Source organism: Apiospora marii (genome assembly GCF_038362585.1).
Source record: "Apiospora marii strain CBS 49790 chromosome Unknown utg000004l_segment0_segment0, whole genome shotgun sequence".
Classification (NCBI taxonomy): Eukaryota; Fungi; Ascomycota; class Sordariomycetes; order Amphisphaeriales; family Apiosporaceae; genus Apiospora; species Apiospora marii.
The window spans coordinates 668,540-683,386 of record NW_027117375.1 but is presented as its reverse complement, the minus strand read 5'-3'; the positions used below and the strand labels follow the sequence as shown (position 1 = coordinate 683,386).

The following is a 14,847-nucleotide window of genomic DNA, read 5'->3' as shown; positions in this document are numbered from 1 at the left end:
TGCATTCGAGATTGTGAGCTGTTGCACTCACTGGTAGTTGTATTGATACCTAAAACCGAGAGGGCAAACAACTAAGGGAGGTGGTATTTGCGATAGCACATGCGTCTTCACTCTACTTAATCTAATCACGTCATGGCCAACCAACCACTTTGATGAGACAGAGAAAGTCCTGCCAGAACTGGAAGCCAAGCGGATGCCGATTGCCATTTCGTTTGTTAAGTATTGCCTGTCTGGACCTGCCCATTTTATGTTACATTCGTTGGTTCCTGCTTGACCAGGGTGTACCTTCCGTGGTGATATCGGGGTCGATCTTTATGAACCTTGTAGAGATCACAACAAAAGCCTTCCTAGCCACTCTCCCCACAACATCGATCAATATGCTAATGAGTACTTAATTGCCAGTCCTCCCAGATTTCCGCCCAACTTGGTCTTACATCTCAGGTCCCACTCCCACTCAGCTTGACCAGTATTAGACCACCATGAAATTTCTCGAGGCGATCTTAGTTGCGGCCTCTCTGGCTTCAACGGCTGTCGCCCCTCTCCCGGAACGAGCCGTTTACGATGGATTCAAGATCTACCGTCTCAACGCCACAGAGGGACTCCCGTCACTGAAGAGCAAGATTGCCAGCTTGGCTCAGACGCTCGAGCTGCGCAGCCATGCCGACTACATGGATGTTGCCGTCGCGCCCGGCGATGTCGCTGCCCTCGAAGCTATGAGCCTGCCCAGCGACGTCCTGGACGAGGACCTCGGCGCTTCTATCGCCGCCGAGGGTCCCTTGGTCAGCTACAGCTGTGAGTGTAGCATGCGTTCCCAGACCTAGCCCAAGGAGGTGTTGACGGGTTTCCACATAGCTTTCGCGAAGGAGGTCACCGCCGATGCTCTCCCCAGTGATTCGTGGTTCAACAGCTATCACTCCTACAGCGATCACCTGAGCTTCCTCAAAGACCTGCAGTCGGCTCTTCCGCAGAACTCCGAGATCCTCGAGATTGGAGCTTCGTACGAGGGACGCCAGATAACTGGTCTTCACCTCTGGGGGAGCGGTGGTAGCGGCTCGAAGCCGGCAGTCTATATCCACGGCACCGTCCACGCCCGTGAGTGGATTGCCACCATGGTAAGCATAGTGGGAAGCGAACAACCGCGCGTTTCAGACCCGTTGACCGGCGACTAGGTGGTGGAATATTTCGCCTACCAACTTGTCTCGGGGTATGGCAACAACGCCACGATCAAGGGCTTCTTGGACTCGTACGACTTTTACTTCTTCCCCGTCGTCAATCCCGATGGTGAGTAGGATCTGGTGCAGGTTGTGTTTGCAATCTAGCAGAACTCGCTTCTTACTAGCAACAGGATTCACCTACACCCAAAGCGGTGACAGACTCTGGCGGAAGAACCGAATGCCTCGATCTGGCACCTCGGCCAAGGGCACTGACATCAACCGGAACTGGCCCTACAAGTGGGAAGTTTCCGGCGGCGCCTCAACCAACCCCTCGCCGAGGACTACAAAGGCCAGGCTGCTGGCGACACGCCCGAGGTCAAGGTGCTCAAGGCTTTTACCGACAAGCTCGCAGCTGGCAAGGGGATCAGGCTCTATATTGATTTCCACTCGTATGGCCAGTACATCCTTCTCCCGTACGGCTATACCTGCTCTAAGAGGGCCTCCAATGATGCCAAACAGGAGTCTTTGGCCGGTGGTTTGCAGTCCGCCATTGCTAAGCCTTATGGGAAGAGATTCACCTATGGCCCAATCTGCTCGACTCTCTATGCGGCGACGGGAGGCAGCACAGACGTAAGTGATGCCGCGTCTTTCCCGACACTGCATTTGCTAGAAAAGGGAGTATCTGACCATACCTATCACAGTACATGACAGAAGTCGCCGGAACCACATATGCATGGGCAATCGAACTTAGGGGCAGCTCATTTGTTCTGCCGGCAGACCAGATCCGGCCAAGCAGCATTGAGATCTGGCAGGGCATGCAGTATTTGATCCCGTCTATTTGAGAGGCGGGATCCGTCGGCCACAAGCTAGGAGTGAGTCCAAGGAGGGTCTCACTGCTCATGACCAGACATATCTACGTCTGGCATGAAATCGTGGTCTCTACTGCCGTCGGCAACGTATTGTTCCCGTCGCGGGTTTTGAGTAGAATCATACATACTGCAGGGTTAATGGATAGATTTGCCGTGGTGACATTGAATACCGGTCGGTGAGCTCCTCGTGGTAACTTGACCTCGGAACGCGGCTTGCCGACAGTAACGACATTGACGACATTAACGACAGTAACGTACATGTATAAGCGAAGAGGCGGCTCAAAACCGCATCCTGAGTGTTGTGGGGGGTGCGCGACGTTGATGCTCCAGTCCCCCACTCACCACTGCTTCCGGGGAGGGTCCAGATTTCAGGGGCACGGTATACCTAGACCCTGACCTCAATAACCGTATCCCCAGCGTATAGGTACTTACTACGCAGACTTGTCGCTTGTCGCAATGAGAGAGCTCGTCCGGTCAGAGGTTTTCCCGGCATGTTGGCCATAAGTATTCAACCTCCTGTGCGGGACTACAGTAGATACCGGACCAAAGCATCGTCCAGATTAGCTTTATGTCTAATAGACGGAGCCGGAGAGGCAGTTCGAGCGGGTTGAGTGGTTTTACACGCTGGCTGGTCCACTCCCGTGCCTGGTTGCCTACATCTTATAGGTAGGTAGGTAGCCACTGGCAGAGCCTGCGCATGGATAAGGGAGAGAGGCGAGCTGCAATGACTCGGGCAGGTGCACGGTAATACAGTCAGCCACTTTCTGAGGTCGGAACGGAGGTGCAAATAAGCATATAGCAGCTGCGGCCGCTTCGAAGACGTGGCAGTCGGATAATGGGTATCTATCTATATGTAGATCAGATAGGCGGTAGATGGATGGTAGGTAGATGGTGTACATATTTTGATCTCATCCGCGCGGTCTTTGGAGGAAGTGGCGCGGGACCGTGTCCGTTCTTAGACGCCGCCCCCGGCCCCCGGATCCAACAGTGGCGCGTCAAAGGAATCTGTCGCGCGTAAGGATGGAGCTATCTTATTCGCCAGTTCTTGGCGGCGGCTTGCAAGGCCGTCCGTTGACGATGTGACAGGTCTTGTCCAATGAACCTAATGAACCACATGCGCAGGTAATTATGACCTCTTGCAGGCTACGATCAAGAATCAGTCAATTTGGTCTGCGCATCCTCCCCGCCGACTTGTAATTTGCCGGTCCTGCCAGGTGGTATTCATTTTGGATCAGATCCTGCTTTGCCACGATGATGGAAGAGGAAGCATGACTGTTTAATCTAATTAATTTCTAAAAGGTGAGCATTGGCGTTAAAGCATAGGCCAGAATATCCCGAAAGACCCGCAAAGAGTCGAATTCTGGGGACCATTTGAGTTAGCACGAGGGCTAAGCATTTCAGCGATCTTCTCCCTCTCACATCCGCTGAACCACCGTGATGCGTGCCTGTTGGAATAATGCTCAGGAAGGAAGCCGAACGATCGCGATCCCCTGTGTAGATGGTCGCAGATCCGACCAGGCCAAAAGAACAAGTTCATCTACGTCGGACGAAACTTTGAAACTTTTGCTCTCTATCTCGAGTCTATCTCGTCTTGGGTTTTGGCGGGTTGCAACTTGGGTACTTGGGTGGCCCTCTTGTTCTGCTCTGGGTACTGCTCTGGGCGCTGGCAGGCTAGGCAGGGTGCCACTGGCGCCATTGGCTCCTCGGCCCTCTCCTCCACTAATCACCGGCCTTTTGAGACGAGCCCCGTTTCAGAACCTCTCCCCAGCGGTTGGACCAGCGTCCTAAAACAAAACACCACCGCAAAATTCACCCCCCTCCTGCTACCACCTTTGGGCTGCATCTCCTAGGCCCGTATTCGAATCGTCGCGCTGGTGCACCTCAAGCACCGTAGGACAGAGGTACAATCAGCCGACCGACTATGTAGGTATGTGTTTCGTGGTGCAGAAGAGGCCGGGCTAAAGAACGAAACGTGCTCTGGCCCAGTTACTACATACTTACATGTATGTACCATCCGTCGTTGTAACTTGTCCCTGCCGAAAGAGAGGGACACAGCCCCTGGCATTCCCGAGGCCCCGAGAGCCAATCCCAGCGCCGTGCAGTGCAGTACCTGCAGGCCCGCAGTCCCTGCAACCCTGGCTTCTGCCCTGGCCATCGCCTACTCTGGACGCTCAGGAGTCGCTGGAGTCGCTGGCGTCTTGGCGGACAGGCCTCTGGCGTTTGAGCCTCTTCCACTTATACCGATGTGCCGGGTGTGTGCCAGAGCCTCAAGAGAGAGACTCCCGTTCCTATTCTTCCCTTCTCGAGATGTTTTTGGTCGTGTATCGCTAAATCGCCTCCCGTCTTCAACGCGTTCCTATTTCTCTAGGAATAGCTTCCTTTCTACTCCCCTCTTTCTCGCTTCTTCACAAGCCTGCTGAGCGGGATTATTCATTCTTTTGACCCCCCCTTTGACACCGTTGTGCAGCAGAAATACCCGTGTATTTGCTGTATAGCTTCGATTCTATCCGCTCTTTTATCCAAACATCCATTACTCGCCACGTTTATCGAATCCTCCGGTCGCTCGTTCGCTCGCTCTTTTATTGCTCGTTAGCCTCCACAGTCTAATCAAGATGGTCGCCAAGTACGCTACAGCTTTGGCTGTCATGTCCACTATTGTGGCCGCCGGCCCAGTCTCTTCTTTGCCAAGAGCCGTGGCCGATCTCAACCAGGCTGCCTTTGAGGAGGCGCAACGACGCGATGCGGCGCCAACCGGAGCATCTTCGGTGTGCAGTCCCGTGACTGTGACCGTCACTGCTGCCAACCCGAATTCGAAGCGCAATGCCGCACCCGATACCGTTACCAAGACCGAACTCGTCTACGTCACCGCGAGCGCGTCGCAACTTGCGGAACCCAGCTTCTCGTCCACGACTACCATCTTTGTGACAGTCGGCGCGGCGCCTTCCGCCCCGGCTGGAGGAGCTGGAGGAGCCGGAACCATCCCGCAGGTATCGATCAACCCGACGACGACAGTGGTGATGAACCCCGGAAACGGCGCTGCCGCCCCGACCAGCAAAGTGGCGTCGACCACCCAAGCCAAGGCCCCTGCGGCATCAGCACCAGCTGGAGGCGCCGCCGGTGGCATTCCTCAGGTATCGATCAACCCTACGACCACCGTGGTTTTGAACCCTGGCAACGGAGCCGGGGCGGCTCCGGCACCTGCACCAACTAGCAGTGCCTGCTCCAGCAAGGCTGCCGCCCCGACCACTTCAGCTAAGGCCAAGGCCCCGGCTTCGTCCGCCCCGGCTGCGTCGGCTCCCGCTGCACCAGCCCCGTCTGCCCCTGCTGGGGCCAAACCTATCCAGGTCTCCATCGGTCCCTCGGGCACCGTTACACTGAACCCTGGCAACGGAGCTGCACCCGCGCCGACGAGTCGTGCAGGCGCTGTCCCGGCCACTTCGGCCAAGGCCAATGTTCCTGCCCCATCTGCGCCAGCCGCCGGCCAGCCGATTCCTCAAGTCTCGATAAGCCCGACGACCACCGTCATAGTCCTGGCATAATGGATTTCCCCACCTTCGAGTGTATACTATGAATGTGTTTGCTCCTACGGGAGCCTTGACGGCCAGGCATACTGATTCTGTACTTGTACATATTTTCCCCGCGTGGATGCGATATATAGTCCGGGTTCGGAACAGAGAGGACCTGCGCAATTTGATTTTTGTTATACATTATATATTATTCTAGCAGCACAATTTCCTTGACATGTAGCAAGCGAACAGCAAGCGTTGGGCTGAGGAGTACGATACCCGCATCGAAACAGGAGACTAATTCAAAATATTGCTACACTCCAAATGGTTTATCTACCTATCTATCTTTACGCAACCAACCCCGATGAATGCTGCCCTTTGCCGTGAACAATAACCCGAATAGCGAGACGACAAGAGAAGAGGCTTTAGTCCCAGTTGCCGGAGCCGAGCTGGACAGGACGCCCGGCGCGGACGTCGTCCATGATGGCCTCGATGCTCCAGGGCTCGTACTTGTAGCCCGGGGGGTAGTTGGGCGGGAAGCTGTCGTCCTTGTCGAAGGGAACGCCGGCGCGGATGCTGGCGACGCACTGAGCGTAATGCTCGTGTGCGTAGATCTCCGGGTCGTGGCCCCAGACCCAGCTGGGCAGCTTGGGCTGGGCCTTGCGGGGGTCGAGCTTGACCTTGGACCAGTCGGTGTCCTGGAGGAGCTCGGCGTTGGAGAAGCCGAGCTTCTGGGCGCACGAGTTGCGGACGAAGCGGAAGCGGACGTGGGCGCGCACGGCCTCGGCGACGTTGGCCGGGCCGCCGCACATCTGCAGACACGAGGCGATGGAGATGGCGTCCTCGATGGCCTGGGTGGCGCCGTTGCCCGAGGCGGGCAGGAAGGAGTGGGCGGCGTCGCCGATCTCGACGACGCGGCCGCCGGGGGACATCCACGACGGCTGCGGGTTGCGCCAGAAGAGCTCGAAGTTGATGATGGTCTCCTTGGGCGTCAGCTTGATGAGCTCCTTGAAGATGGGGGCCCAGGGCTGCGGGCCCACGCCCTTGTCCATGTTGGTCAGGACCTCGTCGGCCTCGACGGTGTGGTTCCAGTTCTCCTCCTCGGACCCCGTCACGTCGTGGTTCATGATCCAGATCATGGTGTCGGCGCGCGAGAGGGTCATGGCGTAGGTGCCGGGGCTGTGCGTATCGTCGTCATCATGTGGTCAGCCGGCGATACACGAGCGGTCGGAAATGGTATGGCAGGGGAAGGGGAGGTCACATACCCGAGCCAGGTCCGGATAATGGGCTGGTCTTCATTGGGCCCCGCCATCCTGAAGAACTCGCGCACTTCGGGGTGCTTCAGGATGTGCTCCCGGGGGAAGGCGGCACGCCACATGGCGCGTCCGGAGCTCATGGCCCGGACTTGGCCACCGACCAGCTTCTGGCTCTTGGAGCCGACACCTTGAAATCGGACAAAGGTCAGTTTCAGTTTCGACTTTGAGTTTAGGGAACGGCGTTTAATTTGTGGTCTCTTACCGTCGGCAGCAATAACGATGTCCGCCTCGTAGCGCTCCCCCTGGTCCGTGACCACGCCGGCCCTGCCCTTCTCGGCGTCCTCGAAGTAGTCGACGACGCGCTTGCCGAATTGCACCTCGACGCCGAGGCGCTCGACCTGGTTGACAAACATCTTGTAGACGAGGGGCCGCATTTGGAAGGTGCCTGGCGGCGTGTCCGGATCGAGACCGGCGTCGCGCAGGCGGTCCGACACGAGGAGCGGCGCGATCATCTGCTCGCCGCTGTGCTTGAAGGTCTCGATCCACGCGTTGTGCAGAGAGATCTCGTCAAACTCGGCCGACATCTCGGGCCAGTGCTTGAAGAACTTGGTGGCGCTGAGGCCCATGAAGTACATGTCACCTGGGAGAAGCCATCAGTATGCTATACAGACGCCCTGCTGGTGAATGGCTGGCATGACTTACCTGCGGTGTTGATTGTGGCATTGCGCTCGAGAACTCGCACATTGTGGCCTTTTCGTACGCACTCGATAGAGGCTGTGAGGCCGGCAAGACCAGTGCCTACGATAAGGACGTCTATGCCGGAGGGAGGGTACGACCCTACAGGCCTCGACTCGTTGACTCCGATAGAACCCATGGTGTGGCAAAATCACTGAATTTATGGATGGAGGACTGGGAGATGGAGTTGAGTTGCAAGCTATGAACATGGGTTGAGGGAGTACAAAATAATTATCCCGGGCCGCAATGCTCTCTGCCTGCCCGGAGCCATTGTATATAGCAAGGCTACAAGACGGCCTTCCCCCTTCGCAGGCCCACGGCCATCAGTCGATGATGTGCCCATAGCCCGGTAGTCTGGTTGCGTGGGTGGGCCACGGACTTTCTGAGGTTGCAGGTCCAGCATTACTCATTACATGTGCTCACCAGCTGAAGTTAGTGGGGTGGAGGGAAGGATGGATGGATGAGTAGGGGGAAGAGGGGGGCGGCCACTCAGCGCTGTTTCCCTCGGAAATCTGAGACTTGGGGGTCGATGCGAAAGGAGTCTAAGGGGGGGTCCCGAAATCCCAAAATCCCAAGCGAGAAAGTCCAGGCCGATCGCTGCAAACGCTTCCCCCCCCCCCCAATCCAGGAGCGGCATCCCAGGAGGGTAATAAATAAGCCTTTGGGGACGGGCCGTTCATTATGGGCTCTCTTTTTCTTTACGAAAAGTCTACGAAAGTCTGAATTGTCCCGTCGTGATTGGCTGAGGCGAGACTGGACCGACTCCGATGTCTCAGAAGACGTCAAATCCCCCGAGTGCCGTCCCGCCGGTGGAACCACAGGAAGCTTCTAGCGAAGCATGAATGTACATAGTAGTACATCAATTGGATGGAATCATTGATCAATGTAGTAGTATGTGCAGGCGGTAGGTGCAGCTGGCTCTTACTACTACTACTACTACTACCTACAGTACATCTCACTCACCTAGGTAAAGGAAAGAACAAGGGGTCAAAAAAGCAAACATCGATTACAGGCACACTGGGAGGTCCCTGGTCCCTGTCTGATCTATTGGCGGATCTCATGCCGTCGTCCCGCTCTCTGGCGATGGGGGGTGAGATTGATCAATTGATGATATGATATGATATGTACCTACCGTATAATGCCACAGCGGTACGTATACATCAAATACTACTACATCATGCAGAAAGGTACCTCAGCAGGCAACTCAGATTATCGATGTACGTCAGCCTGACCACATTAGCGAATAAGGACACAACTTGAGGCGAGCAACGGCGTCGTTGGAGCAATCCCAATCCCCGATCCTCAACCCCCATGAGAATACGTTTTCGGACTCCTTCCATCTTGGATAGGTATACAGGCGTCATCACGTCTCCCACGAATGGAGATGAGCCATGTCTATGTCTTGGCAGAAAACGATGACCAGGTGGGGGGATGGAAGAAGAGAACTCAGATACCGTGGGACGGGATGAGCTGATCGCTCCCCCGTTCTCCAACGTCATGATCCTGAGATGCTTGTTCTTCGGTGCTATCAAACCTGCATGCGTTCAGCAAGGGTGTCACCCGCTTCTGAGTGCAACTTGTGAACGAGAGCCCAGGCTAAGCTTCTGTATCAGTGTGACCGCCTCCGAAACCAAGACCGAGACAAGGTTGGCGTGCTAGAATCCCGCCGCCAGTCTCAACAGATGCAGTGGCTCCCCCTTCCCTCTCTACCGCAGCTGCGTGCTTGCTGGACTTTTTTTTTACGGCCCACGCCCACGCCCACGCCCACGGCCACCACCTTCGCCGACCTGGGATTTGTCGCACGGATGTACGGCAGGCCATCCCGCCTCATGGCTCACATCAGCCGTCAATCGAGGGTGCGGAGCAGATTACGACGCGAGAGCCGGATCTTGATAGCTGGTCCCCCATGGACGTGTCCCGAGAGAGTCGGAATTTCCAACTGTCAGCCCTCCCAACCAGTGGTCCAGTGGTCTGGGCTGCTCTTTCTTGCCTGGCCAAATCTTAAAAAACCAAAGTGAATCTCGTCTTCGAACCACATCATACTATATCCCAGGTTTGAGGAGAACTGTCATGTCGCCTCCTCTGCCTAGCAATAAGAACCTCACGCAGGATCACGTAAACTCTGTCTCGCCTCCTGCACGCATCTAGGAGCCCTGGGAGCCCTCGATCTGGATAGAACGGCCCTCGATCTGACAGTCCGACTTGCCACTGCTGCAAAGGCCTGCAACTACCATGTAGCTTTCGAGTCTAGCTGTCATACAGGATTCCGAGTAGCCGCCCAACGATTACACCAGTCCATCCAGAGGACCTGTCAACCTTAACTGACCACCCCTATAACACCATTACGCCCGCCTGGCATCACCAGTCGGTCCCGTGGTTTCTCTACGCGCTCGTCCTCACCCCTCCAACACCAACCAAGCAAGCAACCCTGTTTCCTGGACGACGATGCAGCTGCTCACCATCCTAGCGCTCGGCGCAGCCCTCGTGGGCTTTGCCATCTACAAGACCGTCAAGTCTTACCTGGAACTCAACGATGCCAGGCTGCCCATTGGGCCCCGGCAGATGCCCTTCATCGGCCGCATCCACGATCTGCCTATCCAGTTCATGTGGCTCAAGTTCAAGGAATGGTCCGACATGTATGCCAAGGACCGCGGCTTCTACATGACGGAAATGCTTGGCGCCAAGTTCCTCATCGTCTCGGAGGAGAAGATTGCAGAGGAGCTGCTGGTCAAGCGAGCCAAGTACAACTCCGATAGGCCTTCGGTCAAGTCCCTCTTCGACTCCAAGAGAGAGTATCTGCCGCTGATGGGAAAGAATGGTCAGTCTGCCAACGGCAACACCCCCAGCCGAGGCTCAGGAGCCACAACTGACACCAATTAACTGCAGAATTCTGGGCACGCCAGCGCAAGCTCACACACTCTTACCTCACCGAAGCCAGCCAAGCTCAGTACCACGGCGTCATGGTTCATGAGGCGAAGCGCTGGATGGCCAGGCTCATTGAGAACCCGGACGGCTTCGGCTTCTCCCTCGAGGACATGGCTGCCAAGGTGATGTGCAAGCTCACCTGGGATGACCCGAGCCTCAGTGAATACTGCACGCCCAGTGCATGGGGCCTATTGACACAGATGTCTCCGGCTGGTCCGATCACCAACGTCCTAACACCACTATGGCACCTACCGCTCTTCATCAACCCTTGGAAGAAGGCAGAAATCAAGCGCCACGACGAGCAACTGGACTGGTGGCTGGAACGCCTGAACACTGTTCGCAACAACATGGCAAGGGGCCAACAGCGAGCCTGCTGGACACGGCAGTACCTGGAGCAATCCGAGAAGTCGGCGAGGCTCTCGGGGGACCGCGAAGCTGCCACGGCGATTGGCATGATAGCTCTTGTGGGAATCTTTACGGTGGCTGGTCCTCTGTCTTACTTCCTGGTCGCCATGGTCCACCACCCCAAGTGGCAAGCGGCCATACAGCAGGAGATCGATGAGGTGTGCGGAGCACGCCCCCCGGTTCTCGACGATACTCCCAGGTTACCTGTTCTTCGAGCTTGTATCAAGGAGACTATGCGCTGGAAGCCTAATGTCCCTACAGGTAGGAGATGCCAGGTCAAAGCCCATTGGAAGACTATGCTCACATCACGATAGGTGTTGCTCACGAGACCGAAGCTGACGACATGTACATGGGGTACTTTATTCCCAAGGGCACGCGTATATTGCCCCTCGACTGGTGAGACTCCCATGACTACCGCCCCTTCTGCTTCTAGTCTAACAACAGGTCTCAGGGCGTTCCTGCGCAACCCTGCCAAGTACCCCGATCCAGACAACTTCCGGCCAGAACGCTGGCTGCAACCGGGTTGGCCCACCTACCAAGAGCCTCTGACGCAGTTTCCCACCATCAAGGGACTGAGCTCATTTGGCTGGGGGCTGCGTCAGTGCCTTGGCATGACTTTGACTCAAGATGAACTGGTCATTGCTTGCGGAGCCCTCATGTGGTGTTTCAACCTTAAGCCTAAGGTCGACCCGCTCACTGGCCAAGAGCTGCCAGTGCCGCTGGACAAGTCCAACTCGCTCCTCATCATCAAGCCCGATCCCTTCCAGATGGCCTTCGAGCCCCGCAGCGAGGAGCGCAAGCAACAGGCTCTCCGCCAGTGGCAGGAGTCGGAGGCTCATGACCTGCGGCTGCGGGCCGACTTCGCCTCGCGGACGGCGGCCCAAGCCCCTCAGGTGCACCTGGACACCAAGCTTGCGGCGGCCGCCACGGATGCGAAGGTGATCCCCGTGATCAGGGTGTCTGATGAGCGAGGCACCGGCAAGGTTTCGCACTGGATCAGAACGATGGAGATCCCGACGGGCTGTTAATTTTAGTCGTCCTCATCCCCCTTTTCGACACTAGCGGAAGTCATTGTATACCCACACCCCACCCTAAATGTAATCCCTAAGTCCTTACACTCAATCGTTGTTACTGTTATTATTGTTATTATGCACGGAAAATCGGCGGCGTCAGGGAGCTGGGCGGAGGATTGGATGGCGAGGAAATTTTATACGATCTTTTGTTTCAGCACAGTACACTTTGGTTATCGCTCGGTACACACCATATGAAGGAGACCTAGAAGCATACCCTCCCCCGTTATTTACAGTAGATACATATCAAATTCAATCGTTATCACCATCTCTATCGTCCATATCAATGTCTGCTACTGCTAAGGCGATGCTCTTGCTCTTCTCTAACTCCAGATAACGAAATGCGCAGTTTATTGACATGGTTAAGAGATTGGATGACGCTGAAGCTGCAAGGTACGCGGAACACGGCGTGGTACTGAGACCTGGAAGACGAGAATAGAGTTCGCGTGCAGACAATCATGACTCTGAATGTCTCAGGGAGATCTGCATGGCCCCCCATCGGCGCTCCGTAAGGGGGCGCGCCACCGGCCGCTCTGCCAATCCCCACAGGCGCCCAGAGACACCAGAGTGGAATTATCTCGTGCGACTCTCCCGCTTAATCGGAGATTCTGCTCGTTGCGTGATGTCTCGCCTCTCTTTCCCTTTGGGACGCGCTGAGTCTTGCCGGTCGCACAGCGCGAGGCCTTAGCCACCCGGCCAATGATCGATCGTCTTTTGGGGGTAGGGGGGGAACGGCGGGCCTTACCGCCGACATATATATGCTTTTCTTTTGCTCTGCAGGTCGTGGAGCTCGGAAGCCGGGGCCAGAAGATAGCGAGTCGAGAGGAAAGAAAAGAAAAGCAAAAAAAGGCTTTCGAGTGTACTGCAGTCTTCTGCTGCTGCATTGTTTCCTCCCACCCTTTGTCACGCCTGTGAAGCATCACCACTCCTTGCTTACTTTCGGTTGCTCGCATCACGTCACGCATAGGCTTTCTTTCGACATCATGACAGCCATTGTATCCCCTGAAGCCGTCGTCGGCACGACGATAGCGTTCTCGTACATCTTGTTCGGTGAGTTCAAGGGAGAGGGGAGAGAAGGATAGAAAGATGCAGTTGACATCATTTCCTTATCAAAGTGCCATGCAGCATAGAAGACAGTGTAGTGGTGTAGAAAGCCTCGGTAGCAGTCTGAATTTTGCTAACCAATCGGGGGCTTCCCTCACCACCCAGGCAACGCCATCACGCAGTCCTTCATGGGGGTGCCGGCCCTCCTGGTCGACTTCCCCAAGCCGTCGGCGCCGGGCCACGCGGAGCGCGCGCGCCTGCTGGGGCGCCAGTGGCCCGTCTTCTGGGCCGTGGGCAACGTCTTCTTCCGGCCCATCAGCACGCTGGGCATCTTCGGGTACGGATACACGGCGTGGGCGGCGCGGGCGGCGCTGCCGGGGACCACGCGCCTGGGCGACTGGCGCTGGTACGCCGTGGCGGCCGCCTGCCACCTCGTCACCGTCGTCCACTCGGCCGTCAACATGCAGCCCATCAACGAGAAGATCGACGCCCTCTCGGCCACCGACGACAAGACCAAGACGCACGGCAAGGCCGAGGCCCGGCTCGCCGAGAGCTACGCCCGCAACTGGATCAGCTACAACACCGTCCGCCTCGTCACCCCCGTCGTCGCCGGCAGCTTGGCACTGTGGCAGACGCTCAAGACGGTCGGCATTTAGATGCTGCGCGCTGGGGTCCAAGAACGTGATGGCAAGGTCGGGCTGGGAAGGGGTCCCTATATTTTGAGTGGCCAGGAAAATGGTCCAGGGGAGAGATTGGAAACACTTGGGACAAAATATCGCTTGTGAGGTGGAAGGGAAATTGTACAGTGTACTAATAGTGTTATTATATATTGAGGTTGTTTACTAGAAGGTCTTTAGTTTCACCTAGTTTTCAGTGAATTGTCAAGTACAAGTACAAAGTCAGCTACTTATTGATCGCTGTACGCTCGATTTTAGTTCTATCAAACATACTTGCGCTTCCTGTGTGGCCCAATATACTCAAGAGTCAATATATTAACTAAGAATTGAAATATGACGATAGCGGCACTAATATTTATTTCCTTGAAGACGATGGGGTGGCCGAGCCGGAAGTCGACCCCGAGTTGAACCACCACGAAAATCCCAAGCTGACGGCGTGGTAGGTGGCGCAGACGACGACGATCTGGCTGAAGCCCGCGACCAGCGTGGAGAGGCGCACACCGGCCAAGGCGCCGCCCGCCTTCCCAAAGACGCCCGGGGCGTGCTTGCGGCGCATCTCGACGGCCTTTGCGCTGTCGACGAACTCGGCGATCTCGCGGACGCAGGCGCCGTCGTCGGACAGGCGGATGAGCAGGATGCACTCGTTGCGCCAGTCGAGCTGCTTCATCTTCATGACGCCCTTCATGAGGGCGTGCACGACGACGACGTTGGTGGCGGCGTCCTCGTGCACCGACTGCGGCACCATCTCGAAGGCGTCGAACAGGCCGAAGACGCCCGCCGCGTGCTGCGCAAACGCCGCCCGGTCCCGCTCCGGCATCTCCAGGCTCGCCGGCAGCGCCCGGTGCCGGAAGTCCTCGGCCAGTGGCGCCAGCAGCGTCGACACCGACAGGCTGCGGTAGCCGTCCAGCAGGTCGTGGACCGTCTTGATGCGCTGCGACGGCGGCGTGAAGGATGAGGTGGGGTTCTCCATGGTGAGGATACGTAATTGTAAGATGGCTTGGGCGGCGTTATAGTTTGAGGGATGGTACGAATAGGAAGAGGGAACGACTAAGTGGAAGGAAGGGATGGCTAGTGCTTTTTGCGCTGTTACTGTTGCTGACGCCGCTGCAGGATTTCCTTCTTCCTTTTCCTCACACTAGCCTGGCATGATGATGGCCTTTGCCCTTCGCCTTCGGGCAGGATGAGGATCTGAGGGCCGAGCTTCAT

General features: G+C 56.5%; 6 protein-coding genes across 6 annotated transcripts; 4 read left to right on the top strand and 2 right to left on the bottom strand.

Annotated features, from left to right (window-relative positions):
- Positions 1-479: 479 nt before the first annotated feature.
- Positions 480-1,996, top strand: PG985_006154 (uncharacterized protein; the record flags this gene model as incomplete). Its single annotated transcript, XM_066825923.1, has 6 exons — positions 480-792; positions 853-1,112; positions 1,170-1,281; positions 1,346-1,458; positions 1,509-1,784; positions 1,856-1,996. The coding sequence occupies 6 exons, from the start codon at positions 480-482 to the stop codon at positions 1,994-1,996; spliced, it is 1,215 nt and encodes a 404-aa protein (XP_066685530.1).
- Positions 1,997-4,635: 2,639 nt separating this feature from the next.
- Positions 4,636-5,562, top strand: PG985_006153 (uncharacterized protein; the record flags this gene model as incomplete). Its single annotated transcript, XM_066825922.1, has 1 exon — positions 4,636-5,562. One exon carries the CDS (start codon positions 4,636-4,638, stop codon positions 5,560-5,562), a length of 927 nt encoding a protein of 308 aa, XP_066685529.1.
- Positions 5,563-5,954: 392 nt separating this feature from the next.
- PG985_006152 (uncharacterized protein) lies at positions 5,955-7,659 on the bottom strand (the record flags this gene model as incomplete). The annotated part of the gene is made up of 4 exons (XM_066825921.1): positions 5,955-6,708; positions 6,795-6,972; positions 7,048-7,425; positions 7,488-7,659. 4 exons carry the CDS (start codon positions 7,657-7,659, stop codon positions 5,955-5,957), a joined length of 1,482 nt encoding a protein of 493 aa, XP_066685528.1.
- A 2,306-nt stretch (positions 7,660-9,965) lies between these two features.
- Positions 9,966-11,878, top strand: PG985_006151 (uncharacterized protein; the record flags this gene model as incomplete). The annotated part of the gene is made up of 4 exons (XM_066825920.1): positions 9,966-10,338; positions 10,407-11,111; positions 11,165-11,246; positions 11,302-11,878. 4 exons carry the CDS (start codon positions 9,966-9,968, stop codon positions 11,876-11,878), a joined length of 1,737 nt encoding a protein of 578 aa, XP_066685527.1.
- Positions 11,879-12,903: 1,025 nt separating this feature from the next.
- Positions 12,904-13,620, top strand: PG985_006150 (uncharacterized protein; the record flags this gene model as incomplete). The annotated part of the gene is made up of 2 exons (XM_066825919.1): positions 12,904-12,970; positions 13,130-13,620. 2 exons carry the CDS (start codon positions 12,904-12,906, stop codon positions 13,618-13,620), a joined length of 558 nt encoding a protein of 185 aa, XP_066685526.1.
- A 376-nt stretch (positions 13,621-13,996) lies between these two features.
- PG985_006149 (uncharacterized protein) lies at positions 13,997-14,611 on the bottom strand (the record flags this gene model as incomplete). The annotated part of the gene is made up of 1 exon (XM_066825918.1): positions 13,997-14,611. One exon carries the CDS (start codon positions 14,609-14,611, stop codon positions 13,997-13,999), a length of 615 nt encoding a protein of 204 aa, XP_066685525.1.
- Between the last annotated feature and the right edge of the window lie 236 nt (positions 14,612-14,847).